General features: G+C 46.5%; 1 protein-coding gene across 4 annotated transcripts in view; it reads right to left on the bottom strand.

Annotated features, from left to right (window-relative positions):
• CLCN4 (chloride voltage-gated channel 4) overlaps positions 1-20328 on the bottom strand; it is a 73040-nt gene that overhangs the window by 5008 nt on the left and 47704 nt on the right. For all 4 annotated transcript variants that reach the window (XM_060407613.1, XM_004021898.5, XM_027963633.3 and 1 more), the window contains 6 exons: positions 19890-20096; positions 19709-19789; positions 18072-18617; positions 16444-16630; positions 14950-15348; positions 8053-8269 (listed from right to left, as the gene is read on the bottom strand). In XM_060407613.1, coding sequence (XP_060263596.1) covers positions 8053-8269; positions 14950-15348; positions 16444-16630; positions 18072-18617; positions 19709-19789; positions 19890-20096 — 1637 coding nt within the window. The remainder of the gene's footprint in view (positions 1-8052; positions 8270-14949; positions 15349-16443; positions 16631-18071; positions 18618-19708; positions 19790-19889; positions 20097-20328) is intronic.

Raw genomic sequence — 20328 nt, 5'->3', positions numbered from 1 at the left:
CAACTCCTACTTTTTACAAACACAATGTGAACAGTGTTCCTGGGTCATGAACACACACTTGCACAACTGTTCATGGCAGCCCTTGCCTCTTCTCAATTTCATTAAATATTTAAATGAACATCTGCTGGGGTCAAATCATGCCCCCTGGGGAAAGTGAAAGGAGTGAAAAAAGGGGATGTACACAAGTTCTCCAGGGAAAAGAAGTTCCACTGCAAACTTAACCTGCAAAATTCTGCTCACCTCATCTTCATCATCCCCAAGAAGAGGAGAAGAGAGAAGGATGGCAGTTTCACCCTGCAATATTGTATGGCTATTAAAATGAAAGGTTTCTGGGGCTTCCCTGGTGGTCCAGTGGTTAAGACTCTGCTTCCAATGCAGAGGGTGCCGGTTCAATCCTTGGTTGAGGAACAAAGATCCCATAAGCCACACAAAGTGCGCCCAAAAAAAAGAAAAGATTTTTTTTTAAATGATAGGTTTCTCCTATCTGTGAAAAATGATGATATACCAAAAAATACGAAAACAAAGCTGTACTACACTGTCATTTATTTAATTAAAGCCAAAGTATCAAACTCATCTCTTACTAATAGGAAGTGAACATGAAGATGGGGGCACAAGTACTCATAGCAGTATTGCAGTAAGGTATAGCTGGTGAAACAGACAGTGGCTAGTGAAACTGTAAGGTCAGAATTCTGACTTCTTTGTCCATGACCACGCTGGGCCTTAACCTTGAAAAAGCGATTGATTTCTTGTGTTAGTTTCCCCATCTATCACACCCCGCGGCAGAGAGGGACTTCTTTCCCTCCATCTCATTGGAACATCAAGAGAGAGAGGGAAAGAGCAAGAAAGGCCTTTAAAAGCATGATACACAGAGGCTTCCCTGGTGGCTCAGTGATACAGAATCTGCCTGCTAATGCAAAAGACATGGGTTTGATCCCTGGTCCAGGAGGTTCCCACATATGCCACAACTACTGAGCCTGTGCTCTGGAGCCAGGGAACCGCAACTGCTGAGCCCACGTGCCACAACCAGTGAAGCCTACACACCTAAAGCCCATGCTCCACAACAAGAGAAACCACTGCAATGAGAAGCCCACACACAGCAAGGAAGAGGAGTCCCCACTCACTGCAACTAGAGAAAAGTCTGTGCAGCAACAAAGACCCAGCATAGACAAAAACTAAATAAATAAGTTTTTTTAAAAAAAGCATACTACTAATGTATGGCAAAACCACTACAATATTGTAATTAGCCTCCAATTAAAATAAATAAATTTATATTTTAAAATAAATAAATAAAAAGCATACTAAACTAATTACAAATAGAACATCCATAGGATCTAATATAGTTTCCATACGTGAAAAGGAATAGTAGTAACTCTCTTCCTTCTTCTCAGTAACACCCATACAAAATACAAGGTAAAGAGAAAAAGAGCAGATATGACAGTAACTTCTGTGTGACTGAGTCAAATTTGCTTTTCCTAGTTGTCTATTAACTGCAAAAAATGAAGATAACTGGAAATTAGCCAGCAGTTTACCTCTAAACAAGACAGTAATAAGTTTTATAATAATCACATTTATAACATATTTATGTTAAATTGCTTAAAGTGTTTAAACAAGCCACATTAAATTTTAGTTAATGTTTAATATTGTCAATAGAGAAAGTAAATAATTGACTATGAATCTTTAGAAATATTACAGGTAAAATGCTGAAAGTGTTTTTTTAAAAAAACATGCTGAACAAAAAGAATAATGGCAACACAGATGACAAAACCGAAAGAAAGCACCACAACTAAAGCAATAGTCTCAAAAACTGGAGAAAAAAATGTACCAAGCACAAAAGAATTAGAAAATCAACATTTTGCAACTCCCAGGGCAATCATTAGTTTAGTCAATCATTTATCAATGGATTCCAAAACCACTGGGTAAATGTTTGCTGGAAAACAGAAAATTCACATGGTCTCAAAGTATCCCTCCACAGATTACGTACTAAGAGAAAAATGTCCCCTTAAAACAGAGGGCTCTGGCCATCACCACCTCATCCCAGTGATGGAGCTTATCACCAGCCAAGTCAGAAAAGCTGACATTATGACGTCATCAATATTGGAACATTGCCCGAAGCTACTTAAAAAAAATCAAACCATGAGGAAGCAATCAAACAAATTCACAATGTGGGACTACTGGTCTGAACTCTTAAAAACAAATCTAGGTCATAAATAACAAGGAAAAAAGACAGGAAGCTCTTCTAGATAGAGACTAAAGAAGCAAAACAAACCAATGCAATGTGTGAACACTGAAGGAATTCTGGACTGAAAATGATATGAACTAGATAGTGAATGATATACGTAATTACTGGTATGAAAAAGAATGTCCTTAGTCTTTTAGAAAATGTATGCTTCAAATATAACTGCCCAAACTTGGAAACACTGAAGACGTCCTTCGGTAGGTGAGTGAATCAACAAGCTGGTCCATCCAGACAATGGATATTACTCAGCACTAGAAAGAAAAACAAGCCATCAAGCCAGGGAAAGACACGAGGAACCTGAAATGCACACCCCTCCCTCCTCTACACACTGTGTGACTCCAACTCTATGACGTTCTGGAAAAGGCAAAACGATGGAGACAGTAAAAGGATCAGTGGTTAACAGAAGTTGATGAGAGGGAGGGATGGACAGACAGAGCACAGAGGATGTTTAGGGTTGTGAAACTATTCCTGATGATACTACAATGGTGGATACATGTCATTATGAATTTATCCAAACCCACAGGATGCACAACACCAAGAGTGAACCCTAAAGTGAATGATTACTCTTGTTCAGTCACTCAGTCGTGTCTGACTGACTCTTTTTGCAACCCCATGAATGGTAGCCCTCCAGGCTCCTCAGAATACTGGAGTAGGTTGCCATTTCCTCCTCCAGGGGATCTTCCCAAGCCTGGGATTGAAGCTGCATCTCCTACATTGGCAGGTAGATTCTTTACCACTGAGCCACCAGGGAGATGGATCATAGTTAATAATAACATCGCAATACTGGCTCACTGAGGGCAACAAATATAAACCATAAATATAAGATGTTAACAGGAAGAGAAACAGAGAGGACCAGAGGGGGAACTCTATGCTTTCTGCTCAATTATTTCGTAATTCTGAATGGCTCAGAAAATATAGTCTATTAATTCAAGAAGACAAAATTCTCAGGAGGGAAGAAAGTGGTTGTCTGAATGGAAGGGCCAGGGGTGGTGAAGGAGGACAGAGCTAAGAATCATTGTTCCTTCCAGCTGTGTAGGGCTTTCCTAGTGGCTCAGATGGTAAAGAATCTGCCTGTGATATGGGAGATCCAGGTTCTATCCCTGGCTTAGGAAGATCCCCCGAAGAAAGGAATGGCTACCCACTTCAGTATTCTTGAGCTTCCCTGATGGCTCAGACATTAAAAAATCTGCCTACAACACAAGAGACCCAGATTCAATCCCTGGGTCAGGAAGACACCCTGGAGAAGGAAATGGCATTCCACTCCAGTATTCTTGCCTGGAGAATCCCTTGGACAGAGGAGCCTGGTGGGCTATAGTCCACGGGGTTGCAAAGAGTCAGACATAACCGAGTGACTAACACTTTCTTCCTTCCGCTATTTGGAGCTACTTGACTTTAACCATTTTTATAGATCAGTGACTAAAACACACTTCTAAAATTTATAAAAATACAGTAAAATCAAAGATGCCCCATAAAACAAAATGCTATTATCTTAAATCTGCCAAGGTGAGTCTGAGTTCTGACGGAGTCAGCTTGTACTGCTATAAGAAAGTACCACAAACTAGGTAACTGAACAACAGAAATGTATGTTCTCCTGGTTCCGAAGGCTGGGAAGGCCGAGATCGTGGCGCTGGCCAGTTTGGTTTCTCCTGGGTGTGGAGACGGCCACCTCTGCTGTGTCCTCACACGGCCTGTTTCTCTATGCAGGCATCGCCAGTGTCTCCTTTCCTTCTAAGAACATCAGTCCCATCTGATTAGGGATGGGGCTTTTATGACCTCGTTTAACCTTAACTCCCTCCTTAAAGTGGGCTTCCCTGGTGGCTCAGTGGTAAAGAATCCACCTGCCAACGTAGGAGATGCAGGTTCAATCCCTGTGTCGGGAAGAGCCCCTGGAGGAGGAAATAGCAACACACTCCTGTATTCTTGCCTGAGAAATGCCACAGACAGAGGAGCCTGGCGGGCTACAGTCCATGAGGTCGCAAAGAGTCTGACATGACTGAGTGGCTCAGCATGCATACACACACCTGCAGACACTGTCTCCAAAGACAGCCATATTGGAGGCTGGAGCTTCAGTGTATGAATTTGGGGCTTGGGGCACAAAATTTAGTCCATTACAGTCCTTCAACTCCCTTTAAACTAAAAAATGAATAGTTAGAAGGCAAGCAGCTTATGCCTATAATACACAACTAAGAAAGGTGTGATCATCAGAGAAGTAGCAGCACGTGAAAGGAGGAAGAACCTTTTCATCTGAGGTGGAAGGAGTTCTGAGGCTGGCGGCCACCAATCAGCAGACAGTCGTTCAGCTTAAAAGTCTCTTCGGTCCTTTTGGACATTTGTATTTGAAAGCCTGGCTCAGGACCAGAACACTTGGAGAACGTAACTCAAACTGGATGATACCCATGTTCCTTGGTGGATGACAAGCTCCTTGATTTTCTTTTTTGTAACACTCTTTGAGCCTCCTCCAGTTCTCCCTCACACAGAAGCTCAGTAAGATGCTGAGGAAACCAATACTGCTTTCAAAAAAAAGACTTGGTAGCATCTGCAAAGTGACAAGAACTTAACTGCAACACACACAGGCACTCTTCCCATATCTATAAAGCCTGGGTTTTGTTTCCTTATGTCCATCCTTAAGACAGTATCAAAACACTAGGCATCTGCAGTCCTGACAGCCCTGTCTTAAAGCTTGGTAACTATAATGTCTGAAAGTCAAGCTGGTTGTAATGGTTCTGGGGAAATACGGATTCAGGAGCTGCCTTGGGTTCAGGCATAAATTGTGCCTTGGCCCGCGAAAGTAATTCAGTCCAGATCAGTTGCTCAGTCATGTCTGACTCTTTGTGACCCCATGGACTGCAGCACGTCAGGCTTCCCTGTCCATCACCAACTCCCAGAGCTTGCTCCAACTCATGTCCATTGAGTCAGTGATGCCATTCAAATATCAAAAAAGAAGAAAGATGAGCAACCTCTCAGAAGGAGGCAGCATTCAATCCAAGGGGGTTTGTTAGTGGTATGAAATGTCCTACTTGAGCTAAATCAACTGTTTCAATGTCCAGCCTCTTTGGGTAGCAGTTCAAGTGAAACTTTGGAATGATAAACAGTCCATCTATGACCATGAACATAATTCAGATTAGAGCACCGGGGCTCTTGTAAGAAGACCACCCTGCTCAGGACCTAAAGACCCACCTAGCATCTCCTCTGCTCCCTTTTTCTTTCTAGGTCCCCTATGGGGAAAATCCAAAATTCACTCTTGGCCACTGGACGCTTCCAAGACTTCAACTTTATGAGGACAAAGACTTCTCTGGCTCGTGGTCTGGTTTCATGATCACCGTAGAGCCCAGGCCCTGAGAAGTCCTTCAGACTACACTAGTCAAGGGTACGAGCTGTGGGGCTCGGCCAAGAGCTGGGACGGTACACGGTGATGGAATAGATCAAAAACACGAGCTGGCTTGAGCCGGGCCTGCCCTGGCTCAAAGCCCAAGGAGATGAAAGGCCCGGCAAATAAGGATCTCCTGCCAGCACTAACGTATCAGCATCTGTGTTTGTTTAAAATATGTACAGCGAGAGAGAGTGAGAGCGATTTTGTGTTCTCACAGAACATTCGGAGCCAATTTCGGCACCCAGATCTTCACAGGAAAAACTCATGGGGCTCTGTGAGGTGTGAGCGAGCGTCAAGGGCAGAATTTCCTGGCAGAACTGAAAATTCCAATGATAACTGACATGGGATTATTATTTTAAAGGGAAAGAGAAACTGCAAGACACTTGAGACGACACGGGTAATCGCGGTGGTATTTCTGCCGAGCACTGGAAATTCAAGCACATCAGTGGGCTTCAGTCATTTATCAAGTGGGGACCTCAACCAACAGTAGCCCCTGGGAGCTGGTTACAAGTATAATTCTCAGGGCCCCTCCCAGATTGGAAGGATCAGTAACTGCAGGAGGGCCTGGTACTCGGGGTTTAACCTGAAGGTTTACTCCTCTCAGATTCTGATGCCCGCTCAAGTTTGAGAACCACTGGGTGCCTTTAAAAACCACCAGTAGAGGGGAAGTCCTGGGAAGTACAGTAGTTAAGACTCTGCACTTCCACTGCAGGGGGCCCAGGTTCAATCCCTGGTCTAGAAACTAAGATTCTGCAAGCTGCACAGCTGACCAAAAAAAAAAAAAAAAAAAAGAACCCACCAGGAAAAATGATCTCTAGCCTCAAATGCTTATTCATCTGTTCACTGACTGCCCCTCCTCAAGCACAAGACACCCACCAGCTGTAGTCAGAGCTAAGGAGGACACTCATCCCGTCAGCTAGGAATTCTCTGGGTCAAGTGCAAATTCAGCCCCTTGCAGAGACCCGTGCTGCCCGCCATGAGCAAGGCGGCAGGAAGAAATCTCTGCAAGTGAGGGGTGCCTGCTGTGTGCTCAGTCGCTCAGTCGTGTACGACTCTTTGCGACCCCATGGACTGTAGCCTGCTGACAGAGGCTCCTCTGTCCGTGGGGATTCTCCAGGCAAGAATACTGGAGTACATTGCCATGTCTGTCTCCAGGGATTGAACCTGCATCTGCCTGTGTCTCCTGCATTGAAGGCAGATTCCTTACCCATAAGTCACCTGGGAAGCCCAAGTGAGGTGTGCTCTGTGGCTACCCCAGGCCGCCAGCCCAGGGACGCTCAGCTGGAACAGGAATATCACTTGGGCCTGATGAAGTCTTTGCTTTGATGGGGGCTATGCTGTGCACTGGAGGGTGTTAAACAGCATCCCTGGTCTCTACCCATTGGATGCCAGTAGTAGCATCTGCCCCCTCCACTTATGACACCTCCAAATCTCTGCAGGGCCAATCACCCTGCTTGAGAATTGCTGGGTTAACCAGGAGCGAGGTAGCCCTGGAAACTGTGTCAGAGAGTTGAGCCTCAGGATTCTAAAGGCCAAAACTGCTATTTCAGGTACCACCTCCAGCCCATAAAGCAATCAACTAGGCAGAGAATCCCGGATTCCAAGCTACCTGAACCAAACCAATTCCTTCCTCCACCCAAGTTTCTAAGGCCCTCACATTTAGGGAGAGCCCCTAAGCCCAAGGCACAGCCACAGGGCACTGCACCTCTCACACCATCATGAACCTTTGATCTCTACAGCACTGGTTTTCTGCTTCCTGATAACATGGTGCAAAAGCAATACTGCTGTGGCAGAGATTGAGCCACGAGCTACCAAAGCTTACGGCTCTGCGGTCACACAGGGAAACGTCAAGTCATTTTCAATAGGCTGGTGCATCAAGGAACAACTTGAGCACAATGTGCACCTCACGTTTGTGCATGGTGATTTGTCTATGAGAAAAGTCCAGAATGGAGCACCCAGTGGCATGGGAAAAACCAGCTGCAGCCCTCGCCATGCCCGCTTCCACAAGCCAACTGCATGGCTTTCTCAAGGTGAAGGGACTGATATCCTTCTTCTCAACCACTGCATGTGTGAAAAATGTGCAATAGTTTTTATGAGATTCCCATCTCTCTTTCTTAGTGTGTCACCGACGGAGTGTTGGAGCATCGTGCACCTCAAGCTATTTTTCTCATCAGCTGAGATTTTCCTTGCTCATTTTAGCAGAACAGGGTGAACCTTCTCCAGGAACCTGGACCACTGTGGGAGCTGGGGCTCCCCCCTTTAGACTCAAACTTCAGCCTCAGGGCAGAAGACAGCAGCCCCACTTGGAAGCCTGCCTCCAAGCCTGCTGGCATCTCCTCCTGCACTCGCCACAGCCTACTGACATTTCTTAGGAGGACTGGTCCCCTGTCCCCATCAGCCTCCCATGGGCCCTTCATCTTATGCCACCCAGGGTCCGGCCACTCACCCACTCCGGGTCACCAGGCACTGGCGGAGTCCCAGCTTCCGGAAGATGTCCACCACCGTCTCCATCGGGGTGTGGTCAGTGACCGTGAAAGGGCTGAGGTTCAGGACACGCCGCAGCTTCAGGGGCTGTGGGCTGTTGGCCGGCAGTTCAGGGGGCTCCTCAGTGAAGTACATGACCGAGTCGCTTACGATGCCCTCCTGCCTCTGTCTGGCATTCTCTGGAATGGGCCAGCAGGACAGTGAGCTGCACAAGACTCCCGTGTGGAGTCCCTCTCCCCATCCCAGACCAACCCACCCCACCCACAGCCATACACGACTCCCCCTCCCCAACAACCTCAAATCCCACAGAGAAGGGGAGCAGAGGGCAAACTGTACACTCCTAATGAGGGGCTTCAGCCAAATAGCGGTGGAATTGGCATCTCTTTCTCTTAAGCTAATGCTGTGCGAGACTCCCCTGCTGTGTGTGACCTGATCATCCATTGCAAAGACTTGCAAGATGGGCCTGAGCAGGATGGTTCCTTCCTGGGAATGCACTGCCTTTGCCTGGACACCAGGGCACCCCTGCTTTCTTAACACACCTCATCAGGGGCTGAACGCTGACATGAAAAAAAAAAAAAAAAACCCTAATGAGCTGCCCAATGACCTTAATACATTGCTTCGTTGTATTTTCACAAACTAACTTATAATGAGCCCAAATGGCATTTATAAATCCTGAAAGGAACAAGAAACCAAGAGGACCATCCCAGACTTACAGCCCAGAAACACAGCTTAATTCCAAATATAAGCCTTGGGACCAAAAAAATAGCCCTAGAAAAAGCTGCATTCCCCACTCCTCCCCCACCGCCAATCCTTTGGATTGTCTCTCTTAAAAAAAAAAAGGGCCATTTTGTGGATTTCTCAAAGAAAGATAGTAACACTGTTATGGTAACAATTAGCCTATTTCTATCTGTAGACAGGCCCATGTGAAAAAAAGCTGCAGAAAAAGTAGGGTAACAGGAACTCATTAGAAATACAGCTTTATGTGGTACTAGAAACCCAGGCTATTTTAAGTCACACATGAAATAAATCCATCGGTCTCCAGATATTTCTCCAAGGCGATTTTCCTTCTGTTGGAATTTTAATCTTTCTTTTGGTTCATGGGAAAAGGTTAAGGAAAAGGTACAGCAAGGCTTGCCTTAAAATGGATCCTGGTTTCTATAATACACTTTTTTTGCCTTCTCAAAGACGACTATTCACCTATATTGTTCTTTGAAAAATAAAAATTCTAACTGCTGGCTCTAAAGCCATTTATTGCCACAGAATACTCTAATGGAAAACTGGCAGCATTCGGGGTCAGACTGAGTTTGAAAAGGGGTCTCTGTTTAAAAGGGGAACAGAGGGCCCGCTGGGCAAATGCCTGCACAGTATGTGCGTCAGGTTCAATCGAGTTACATCAAATGGAGTAAGATTCAACCCCAAATACCAGATGACACTGGTGCACAACGTGTTTGCAGATATAGATGCTACACGATACAGACCACACACTTCTCTCCTAAATCAAGACAGTCCTATCCTAAAGCACTAAGGTGAGAAGCAACAGTCAACACATACTTACTACTCATTTTCATGAAAGTGAAAGCATTAGCTGCTCAGTCGTATCCAACTCTTTGTGACCCCATGGAATGCAGGCCACCGGGTTCCTCTGTCCATGGGATTTCCCAGGCCAGAATACTGGAGTGGGTTGTTATTTCCTTCTCCAAGGGATCTTCCTGACCCAGGGATTGAACTTGGATCTCCCACATTGCAAGTAGATTCTTTATCATCTGAGCCACCTGGGAAGCCTACTCATTTTCATCGACAGATTGATTTTCTCAAAGTCCCACATAACAGGAATTTCACCTATTTCAACAGTCCAGTTGAACATCAGGTTTGGATCAATCCCCAATCCCCAATCAGGAACTGATCACATGGATTTGTTGCTGCTGCTGCTGCTAAGTCACTTCAGTTGTGTCCGACTCTGTGCGACCCCATAGACAGCAGCCAACCACGCTCCCCCATCCTTTATAAAATCAAACACAACTTAGCCAACTGTGGATCCACTTGTTGAAATAAATAACAAGCTTCTATTGCCTCTGAATATACTGATTGAGTTAGAAGCCCTGATTCTAACAGCACTGAGCTCTGTCATTTCTTGCTCAGTGCTGTGTTCCCAGAGCCTGGACAATGCCTAGAATACAGCAGACACAAAACAGATATTTGCCAAATGCACACATGAGTCAATCACTCAAAATGAATGAATGAGTGAGTAGGTCTACTGACCATCAGTGCCCTTGGCTCTGCCTCCCATACACAACACAGTCTATCTCACAAAGGAGGCATTAGAATGAAAGCCTTGAGCTCTCCGCTGCTCACCAAAAAGGCACCACTTCATCGACACTTTGCTCATCATGTCAGGTTCACAGAGGGTAATGAGGAAAGTGTTGATGAAGTGAATTTCAAAAACTGTCACAGGCCAAGGAATTTTAAAAGACTGAGATGGTTAGACAGCATCACTGACTCAATGGACATGAATGTGAGTAAACTCCAGGAAATAGTGGAGGACAGAGGAGCCTGGTGTGCTACAGTCCATGGGGTTACAGAGTTGGACATGACTTAGCGACTCAACAAGTTACTACAATGGCTTCAGAGCAATAGTTCTCAACTGGGAGTAATTCTGCCTCCACCTTCAGAGTAGAGAGCAAGGATAATACTACAGCGCAAAAGTAAGCACCTCCCAACAAAGAATGATCCAGCCTCAGTGTCAATGGTTGAGAAACTCTAATCATATTTTTAGGGAGGTAATACTCTATCATCCTGTTCATTAAAAATGCTTCCACAGATAAACAAGGTCCTACTGTAGAGCACAGAGAAGTATATTCAATATATTGTGATAAACTATAATGGAAAAGAATATGAAAAAGAACGAATGTATATCTATGTATAACTGAATCACTTTGCTGTATAGGAGAAAGTAACACAAGATGGTAAATCAACTATACTTCAATAAAAAGTTGAAATTTAAAACAATTTTAATTTTTAAAAAAGCTTAGGCAGATACCAGATATCGAAGTTTAAAAAAATAAAAGCTTCCATAAAACACACATAACTAACAAGAAAGGTTTAAAAGGAAAACTAGAAGCAACTATAGTGGTGGTCAGTACAAAGCTGTTGTGTTTAAAAAAAAAAAAGTAAAAACTATTTAGAAGAAAAAGTAGATTATTTTGTGACAAATTATAGCTTATAAGGGCTTCCAAGGTTGCATCAGTAGGAAAAAAAAAAAAAAAAGAAAGAAAGAAAGAAAAGAAAACCTGCCACCTCAGTGCAGGAGACACAAGAGACACTGGTTCAATCCCTGGGTCAGAAGATCCCCTGGAGGAGGGCAAGGCAACCCACTCCAGTATTCTTGACTGGAGAATCCCAAGGACTGAGGAGCCTGGCAGGCTACAGTCCATGGGGTCGCAAAGCGTTGGACACAACTAAAGGACTTAGCATGCATATAGCTTATAAGGCATGGAGAAGTTCCTCTGCACGTATGTTTTCATCCCCAGCAGAAAGAAGCAGATGACACCACTGTTCCCCATGGCCTCTCCCATCATTAACAGCACTCTCAGGAAGAAATCTCTTCAGGGACAAAGAGCTCACCCAACAGATCAGACACGTTTCTTGGTGCTCAGTTCTGGACAGAGCTCTTGTAAGCAAGCCTTTTCCATACACTGGAGAATCATCATCAAATCATCCACCAGGCAAAAAAAAAAAAAAAGGGGGGGTTCCCTTAACTCTGGCCCGTGATTCTAACTTTCCATCCCTTTAATCATCTTTGTGGCTTCCCATGGAGTCCTCTCTGGGTCTGTCCTCACTTAATTGCAGAATTCAAGACTAGAAGAGCCTCAGCCTGCTGAATGCAGCAAGAGCCGCATCATTGCAAAGAGTGCCAAGAAGTAAAGTCCCATGTCCCAGGACCTTGCACAGGGCCATATACTGCCTCGTGTGTATGTGATGGTGAAGGGGGCCACATGTACTAGCTGCTCTCCAATAAAGACAGCAGCTATGGTTTGGCATACCAGAGATGGACTGGATATACAACATTCCCAGCTTCATAGGAGCAACTTATATACTATTTTAAACACGATACATAAGAAAAAAAACTGTTCTTTGTCTCATCTACTGGGCTTCCTTGGTGCCTCAGTGATAAAGAACCCACCTGTCAATGAAGAGGCATAAGAGACTTGGGTTTGAACCCTGGGTCGAAAATATCCCCTGGAGAAGGGCAGGGTGCTCACTCCAGTATTCGTGCCTGCAGAATTCCATGGACAGAAGAGCCTTGCAGGCTACAGTCCATGGGGTCGCAGAGAGTCGGACACAACTAAAGTACACCAGCTTTTTCTTATCTTGGATCTATCTAAAATCTCTGCTCCTGAGTTCCCTGGAAGGAAAACTGGCTTGGGATCATTACTAGCTCAGTTGTGCTCAAGCTCAGTCAAGTCAGACTCTCTGCGACCCAGTGGACCGTAGCCCACCAGGCTCCTCCATCCAAAGGGATTCTCCAGGCAAGAATAATGGAGTAGGGTGCCATATCCTCTTTCAGGGGATCTTCCCAACCCAGGGATTGAACCTGCATCTCCTGCATTGGCAGGCAGATTCTTTACCACTGAGCCACCTGGGAAGCCCCTACTAGCTCAATGTTCAGGTCCTCTTTCTATATCCACAAAAGGGCATCTCATTCCACAAACACTCCACCAGGGTACTGGACTCTTCTGGAAGGAAAACAGCTTTTCTGACTGCTCACACCCAAAGACACCTTACCTTCCCAGAAACCATGTAAATAGCAGCTTTTACACTATTTTCCATCTGATGGAAAGCACATAGGTACTATTTACACTGCGTGCTGCCTCTCCAAACACTTCAAACATAGCTTCTAGGAGAGCACTCAGTTGGCAAGCTGAAATTTCTTCTCGAACTGGTTGATGACAATTACTGCTTCCCACTTGATTACAGTAATGGGTTTCAGCAAAATTAGTAAGCTGTCTCTTAGCAGGTGTGCCTGCAGCTACACAATAGGTAATGGATTCTGTGACATTTATTACTTGAGTTTTAAAATTTCAACCTTTGCTTAAAAGATTTTAGGGATTGAATAAATTTTTTTAAAGGCTGCTGATTACATTAAAGAAACCCAACCTACTATACGATTTTTTTTTAATTTCATTATTTATAAGGCTATAGTCATGCTTAAAGGCACCTACCTATTAAGTGACAGGACCTATAATAAAGAGAAAGCAAATGTGCTTTTGTGTCTAAAACATAAAATCAATTGTTGCTTTGGAAAGAGGTAAATATGTTTCAGGAACATGCTAAAATTAGACACTATAGCCTGCTTAAACTTATTTTTATAAAGCCTTTGATGAAGATACTTTAAAAATATTTTAAAAGCTACTTAACATTGTGAAAAGGTTCTAGAAATTCAAATGGAGAGCCTGAGAAATAGTTAACAAAGGGCAGGGATAAGCAAAGGTATGTTCCCAGTGAGGCGCTCTGCCATCGCACCCGGAAAAGTCCCTGAGGCAAACTTCATAAACGTTCTGGAAGTTCAATTATCAAGGGAGTTAGGCCATGGGCCCCCAGCATACTGCGAGACAGAGGGACATGCTGAGTGGAAGGGCATTTGTGTTGACCTCGCACCGAGGATGCGTTCTGTGGCTCCTTGCCCTGGCTACATCAGGAGGTCTGGCAGCACCACCACGGGGACAAGGGGAACACTTCTCCCTGCCTGGGCCTTCACAGACTCACACCTAGGCCTGTCTTTGTAATCCTTCTGCCTCTTGCTCCCCTTTCAAGGTGCCCATCCATAGGTCAACAGGGGACCTCAGGCTTGAGCCGCCCATCTCTGGGACATAACAAACAGCTGGGCACCATTTCCTCTCTCCTCTCACAAGTGAATAGCCTGCCCCTTGGCACAGCTCGCCCAGTTAGCCTGTGAGGAGGAAAACCATCCCACAGTACTGACTTGACCCACGTGGAACCCACGTGACTTGACCTGCTAGAACCAGATATGACGTCATGAAGTGACATCAAGGGCTTGAGACCAAGGGAGGTTTCTGAGGCAAAGAACTCAGCATCTAGGTTGGTGAGCCCCCCGGAAGTCCATGGGCACTGGCCCATTCACAAAAACCTCACCAGGGAGGAGGGGATGGGGTTTCACTGTTTCGTTGAATGGGAACTAGATGAGGGATTGTGTCTTGCTAGGTGCCCTTCCCAGGAAGGGGGATGCCATGATCACACTCCTTACTGGCCACTGATGTCAGCCACCCTACTCCATTGGCCTCCCACAAGAGTTTGAATAAATTCAGGTCAAAGCTACAGGTGCACAGCCCTCAGCGTCGTGGTAAAGCTGCTCACTGATCACTCCATTCAGAGCATGCACTCCTAATATACAGTGACGAGATATTGCTATTTTATGATTTTTTCATTAAAAGTTCAATCGAAAAAAAGAGGGAGCTTGGGACAAATGCAGGGTTTCAGGTGGCGCTAGTGGTAAGAACCCACCTGCCAATGCAGGAGATGTAAGAGACGTGGGTTCGATCCCTGAATCGGGAAGATCCCCTGGAGAAGGGAAAGGCTACCCACTCCAGTATTCTGGCCTGGAGAATCCCTGGACAGAGGAACCTGGAAAGCTATAGTCAATGGGGTCACAAAGAGTCAGACGCAACCAAAGCAACTTAGCAGGCAGGTACCACCCCAGACCTCCTGCAGTCTGGCCAGATCCCCAGGTGAAACGAACAAGCCTTCAGCTTGGCCTGAAGCCCTCTGACCCTCATCCACCCTCTCCAACCTCTTGGAGAATTTGGGGGCACATTTGTCCCTGGAGACTCCCTACTTTACTCACTTATGGCAAGAATCAGCTCTCTCCTCTGGGCAAAGCCGATGAGGCGCTCTGAGTCCCTGGAGACGACCACGGGGAAGCCATTGTAGTCAGTCTCCTTGATGAGTGTCTCCACGTCCTCGACAGTCATGCTGTCCTGGGTGAGCACGGACAGGGGCGGTTCCCCCCGCCGCGGCCGCATGACATCAGTGGCCAGTGTGCGGTGGGTGAACTCGTCCTTCACGTCCAGGAACGGGTATCCGTTCAAGTGGATGTGGGCCTCGTAGATGCCTTCCTTCCCAAAGGCATCGGCCACCCACTTGCTGGTCACGGCCGCTGCCATCAGAGGCACGATGTACTCGAGGCCTCCCGTCAATTCAAACATGATGACCACCAATGACACCGTCATCCTGGTAACACCACCTGCAACACAAGAGAGGAAGGGAATCGCAGGACTCCACTCCACACCTGCAAGAGGACACGAACTATGGAGACTGACAAGCCGGCTCCATCCTCCTGGCCCTTGTTCTACAGGAATGGTCCTACACGGTGCCCATGCTTGGACCTTGGTAAACACAGCCTCGCATCAGCACCATAAGTCACATCTGTCTGGGTCTCCTCCTGTGAATGACAGTGAGGTGTCTATTCATCCAGGACCACACCCTCTGACTGCAATGCAGAAGACCCGGATTCAATCCCTTGGTTGGGAAGATCCCCTGGAGAAGGAAATGGCAACCCACTCCAGTGCTCTTGCCTGGAAAATCCCATGGATGGAGCAGCCTGGTGGGATACAGTCCACAGGGTCGCAAAGAGTTGGACACGACCGAGTGACTTCACTTTCACACCCTTTGCATTTTGGTGAGTGGATCCTATATGGGCTCTGCAGGTTTCTGTCTCAGTACGTGTGGCTCTTTTCTCAAACCCCTCAAGCTGGAAATGGTAGAGATTTCTAAGGGCTATAGATAGCCATGTCCCAAATGGCTCAGTGGTAAAGAAGCCACCTGCCAATGCAGGGGACGTGGGTTCAATCCCTCGGTCAGGAAGATGGCCTGGAGTAGGAAAGGGCACCCCACTCCAGTTTTCTTGCCTGGAAAATCCCATGGACGGAGGAGCCTGGTGGGCTACAGTCCATGGGGTCCCAAAGAGTCAAGCACAACTGTGCAGTTAAATGATGACAAACAACAGACAAGAGATGCACCCATCCTTGTGTCCCTTGGTATTCAAAGGAAGAATCCAAACTAACTCCCGATCTTGCAATGAGAACAGTTGGAGCCGGGTCATTCTTCCTTCACTGGGGTGGGGGTGGGGGAGGGCTGTCCTATAGATTCTAGGATGTTGAGCAGCCCCCTGCTGCCTACGCACTATTTTAGATGGTACAGTGGCAAGATAGCAGAGATCCCATCAGCCTGGGTCCCTGGATGACTAAGCAAAGAAAAGCCCTGCTACTCACATCTCTCTCACACACACAAACCCACGCCCACACCCACGCCCACACCCACACCCACACCCACACAGTACCTAGGCAAGCTGCAGCCCCCACCATGGCATAGAGCCCTGGGGTGACACAGTCTGCACCGGGCCTGCACCAGTTCCTGAAGATGATCCAGTCATGGTGATGGTAAGCCAGCTGCTCCACACCAATTCCCACCATCCTGCCGGCCATGGCCCCCACAGCCATGCTGGGGATGAAGAGGCCGGACGGGATCTGCAGGGAGCACAGGAGAAACATGCATGAGGGAAGGGGTCCCCATTCCCGCCACCACACCCCCAAGGAAACTCAGCCTCCCTCAACAAGCTGGTATCTTCCTTCAGTCTTCAAAGGCGGGGCAACGCTTCAAAATATGGGTCAACTGGGAAACCATGGACCAGTGATCTATTGTGACTTGAAGAGAATGCAGTTTTACACTTTCATTTCCTTGCCTTCAAAAGCTGGCCTGGTTTGCCTGCTGTGGATTAAAGGATGATAAGCCCCACTGCAAATAACATTCAAAGTGCGCATCTGTCACTTGAGATACCACTCTCTCTCCCCTCGCCCATCATTCAGATCAGCTTTTAAAATTAAATGTCACGCCACCGCATGACAATGGAAAAGCAAGGCCTTTAACTGTGCACAGGTCAAATAAAGAAGCTAAAAACATCAGTGGACCTGCCTTGCATCTTCCAAAAACCTTGTCATGAACTTAGTGGCCTCTTGAAAATACAGCGGCCAAACACCTGTCAGAGAGACTATATAAACTGAAAGGCCTCAGTAATAGCGCATTTTGTATTTTGCTGTGTGAGAATACATGTTCATCCCTCTAGTCATCGGACACATGGTACAGAAAAGACTTGACTCTGTTCACAGAGACTGCACATGGCTGCCGATTGTGACCAGCAGCTGCATTTATGAACCGCAACCCCTTCCTGGCCGATTGTCCTGAATCTGAGGATGGAAGTGGGTCTTTAACCAAATTCAAGTTAAGTTTGGATCCTCCGGTGTAATTTCAAGAGTGTGTGACATTCCTGAGGAAATTATTCCTTGAACATCTCTTATCCCCACCCCCCTTCATCTAATCCCCTGTGACTTCAAAGCAGACTTCTCCCAGCAGGCACCAGAATGAAAATAAATCCCTCTGCATCACAGTCACCTGTTTAATAACGCCTATTCTTCCTTGTTCTCAAAGCAAAAATTCAGGTTTGTGTTTGACCACTGCACCCAAGTACACAGCTTCTCAAGACTTTTTTAAAAAGAAACAATTCATAGAAATACCACAAAAACAACTGTGGTGGAACACGATTGGATTCTGGAAGGTTCCCAGTGTTCTGCTCCTGGTCTGAGGTGCTGGTCACACAAGTGTATTTTGTGAATATTCACCAAGCTGTACACATCTCCGTATGAATGATATACTCTGAGCCTTAGGTTCTTCACTTGTAAAATGGGGTTAAAAATCGCTACTCCAAAAAATAAAAAAAACTATTCCACAGGCTTAATGTTTCTCAAAAGCATTGTTTTTTGTTGGCTGAAAGAATGTCAAGTGGCTGGCACCTGAGACCATTCAGCAAAGCTCAGCTCCCTCTTTCTCCTGGCATGATTGGATTCTGGGGTCCCATCTTCAGAAGGACAGGGTTGCCCACCACCCCTGGCACCTTTCCTCCCCTTCACTGACCTTCATGCCAAAGGTGAATATGGTAATGATGATCTTGAAGATCAGTGCCAGGGCCAGCTGCCAGATGGCCGTGTAAACCCCAACCCCGGCTGGCCGGTCAGGGATGTCATCCACGGGCCGCGTCATGTTGGGGTCGTTGATGTAGTCACACAGCTGGGAGGACTCAAGGGCCCCGCAATCATTGAAGAGCTCGGAAATGAGCTCACTTGTGCTGCGGCGTGTGTAGGGGTTGGGGTAGGCAACAATGGCGGTGATGGCAGTCACTGCGATGACCTCCAATACTGGGTACTTCCCCAGCTTGGTGGTCTTGCGCCTCCGGCACCAGGCGATGTTGCAGCGGATGAAGAGAGTCCCCCACAAGCCCCCGAAGACTCCAAGCAGGATGAAGGGGAAGAGCTCAGCCATGTACCAGGGCGTGTGATACTCCACGTAGAAGAGGACAAGGCGGCTGTTCCCGAATGGATTGATGGATCGCAGCGTGAAGGCTGCCACCAGGGCCGCAAAAAAGGACCGCCACAGGGTCTTTAACGGAAAGTAGTAGCTGACCTACAACCAACGAGTGAAAAGTAAGAGGCTGATAGACAAAAGAGCTGCCCCAGGGCCCCAGACCCACTGATCAGCAGCCCCCTGCCGGCATTTGCCATGAAAGTCACGTTCAAATCAAAGATGGGAGGAACTTACTTCCTCAATCAGTGGTGTAAATAAGGCCCAAACACACGAACAAAGATATTTTAAAGGACTCTGTCTAAAATTGGAACAGATACCATTTAAGGTGCATTTGAGCTATTTTATAAGAGAAATGTGAACACTGTATCATAATTCTGTTTATGGCAGAGAGCGCCTCCTAAAGGAAAATCAATCTCTGATTTGATTCTCCAGACAACAGAGCCTGGGTTGAAACTCCTGGCTCAGCAGATGTATCTGGAAGGTGCATGAGTTAAGAATGGTTTTTACACTTTTAAGTGGTTCAGGGAGAAAAAGAATCTATATATATGTAACTGAATCACGGTGCTATACAGCAGACATTAACACAACATTGTAAATCAACTATACTTTTTAGGGAGAAAAGAATATTTTGAGACGTGAAATATTCAAAAGGAGGACAATATTTGGTGACAGTGACAGAAAATTCAAACTTCAACATTCATAAGGAAGGTCTCTTTGGAAGACAGCCAGGCAGCGCACATGCACGTGGCCTGCTGCACCCTCTAAGCTACAAGGGCTGAGATCAGTGGCTGGGACCGGGCACCGAGACATGCAAAGCCTCAAGTATTTACTGTCTGGCTCTTGACATACAACATGGGCCAAGCACTGGACTAGATCCATTCCAGTGGCAAAAAAATAAAAATTGTTTATTCATTACGTTGCTTATAGAAGAGAAAGGAGACCAAATCTCCACCCCGCCCCCTCAAAATCACACTGGCAATTTTTAAAACAAGACTTAAAAAACGGTATTTCACGGAGAATACTGTGGCTCCTTCATGAGTTGTAGGAATCTCTCAATCCTCCTTTGGATCCAGTCCTCAAGGGGGTTGAAGAAGAACACCTCCTGCCTTGCTGACCCCCCCATGTGTTTCTCCCCACAATGTGTTCCTCAGTGCTCAGAACCATGGGGCCCCTCCACTGCCCATGCTCACCTCTTCCAGACTGAAAAGCACACCCCCAATCGGGGCACCAAAGGCCACAGAGACCCCGGCAGCGGCTGCAGCTGACAGCACCTGTGAGGCAAAGAGCTCCCGTCAGTTTCAGGTCTTTCGGGAAAGTCAGCAGGTGCAGGTAAGCCTGGAGAGGGCGGGGCTTCACCCTGAGCATGCTCACCTCACGCCTTTTGCCCTCGTTCTTGCTGTACTTGGAGAAAAGGCTGCTGAAGAAGTTGCCGCAGCAACAGGCCACGTGCACCAGCGGCCCTTCCTTGCCCAGGCTCAGGCCTGAGGACACCACCAACACCAGCGTGACAGTCTTGATCAGCAGGGTCCACTTGCCCAAGTAGCCCCTGATGATGAAGCCACTCAAGATGGTCTTTATCTGAAACACAGGACGGAGAAGGTGGGGGAGTGAGCCGCCTCAGTGCCTCTGCCAGGAAAATAACACCTGCCTCCTCCGAGAAGCATCTTTCAAGCTGAGATTCACTAAATTGTATGGAACAGAGGCTGCTTTCATTGCTAATTTAGCTATAATTTGATATTATAATTTATATTAATGCATACTTTTATACATTAATGGAACCCTCAAGACAATTCACTGCATAGTAAATCTT

Source organism: Ovis aries, chromosome X, assembly GCF_016772045.2.
Source record: "Ovis aries strain OAR_USU_Benz2616 breed Rambouillet chromosome X, ARS-UI_Ramb_v3.0, whole genome shotgun sequence".
In the NCBI taxonomy this organism is placed as follows: Eukaryota; Metazoa; Chordata; class Mammalia; order Artiodactyla; family Bovidae; genus Ovis; species Ovis aries.
Note: the sequence above shows the minus strand (reverse complement) of the source record. Positions and strands in the feature narration are given on the sequence as shown.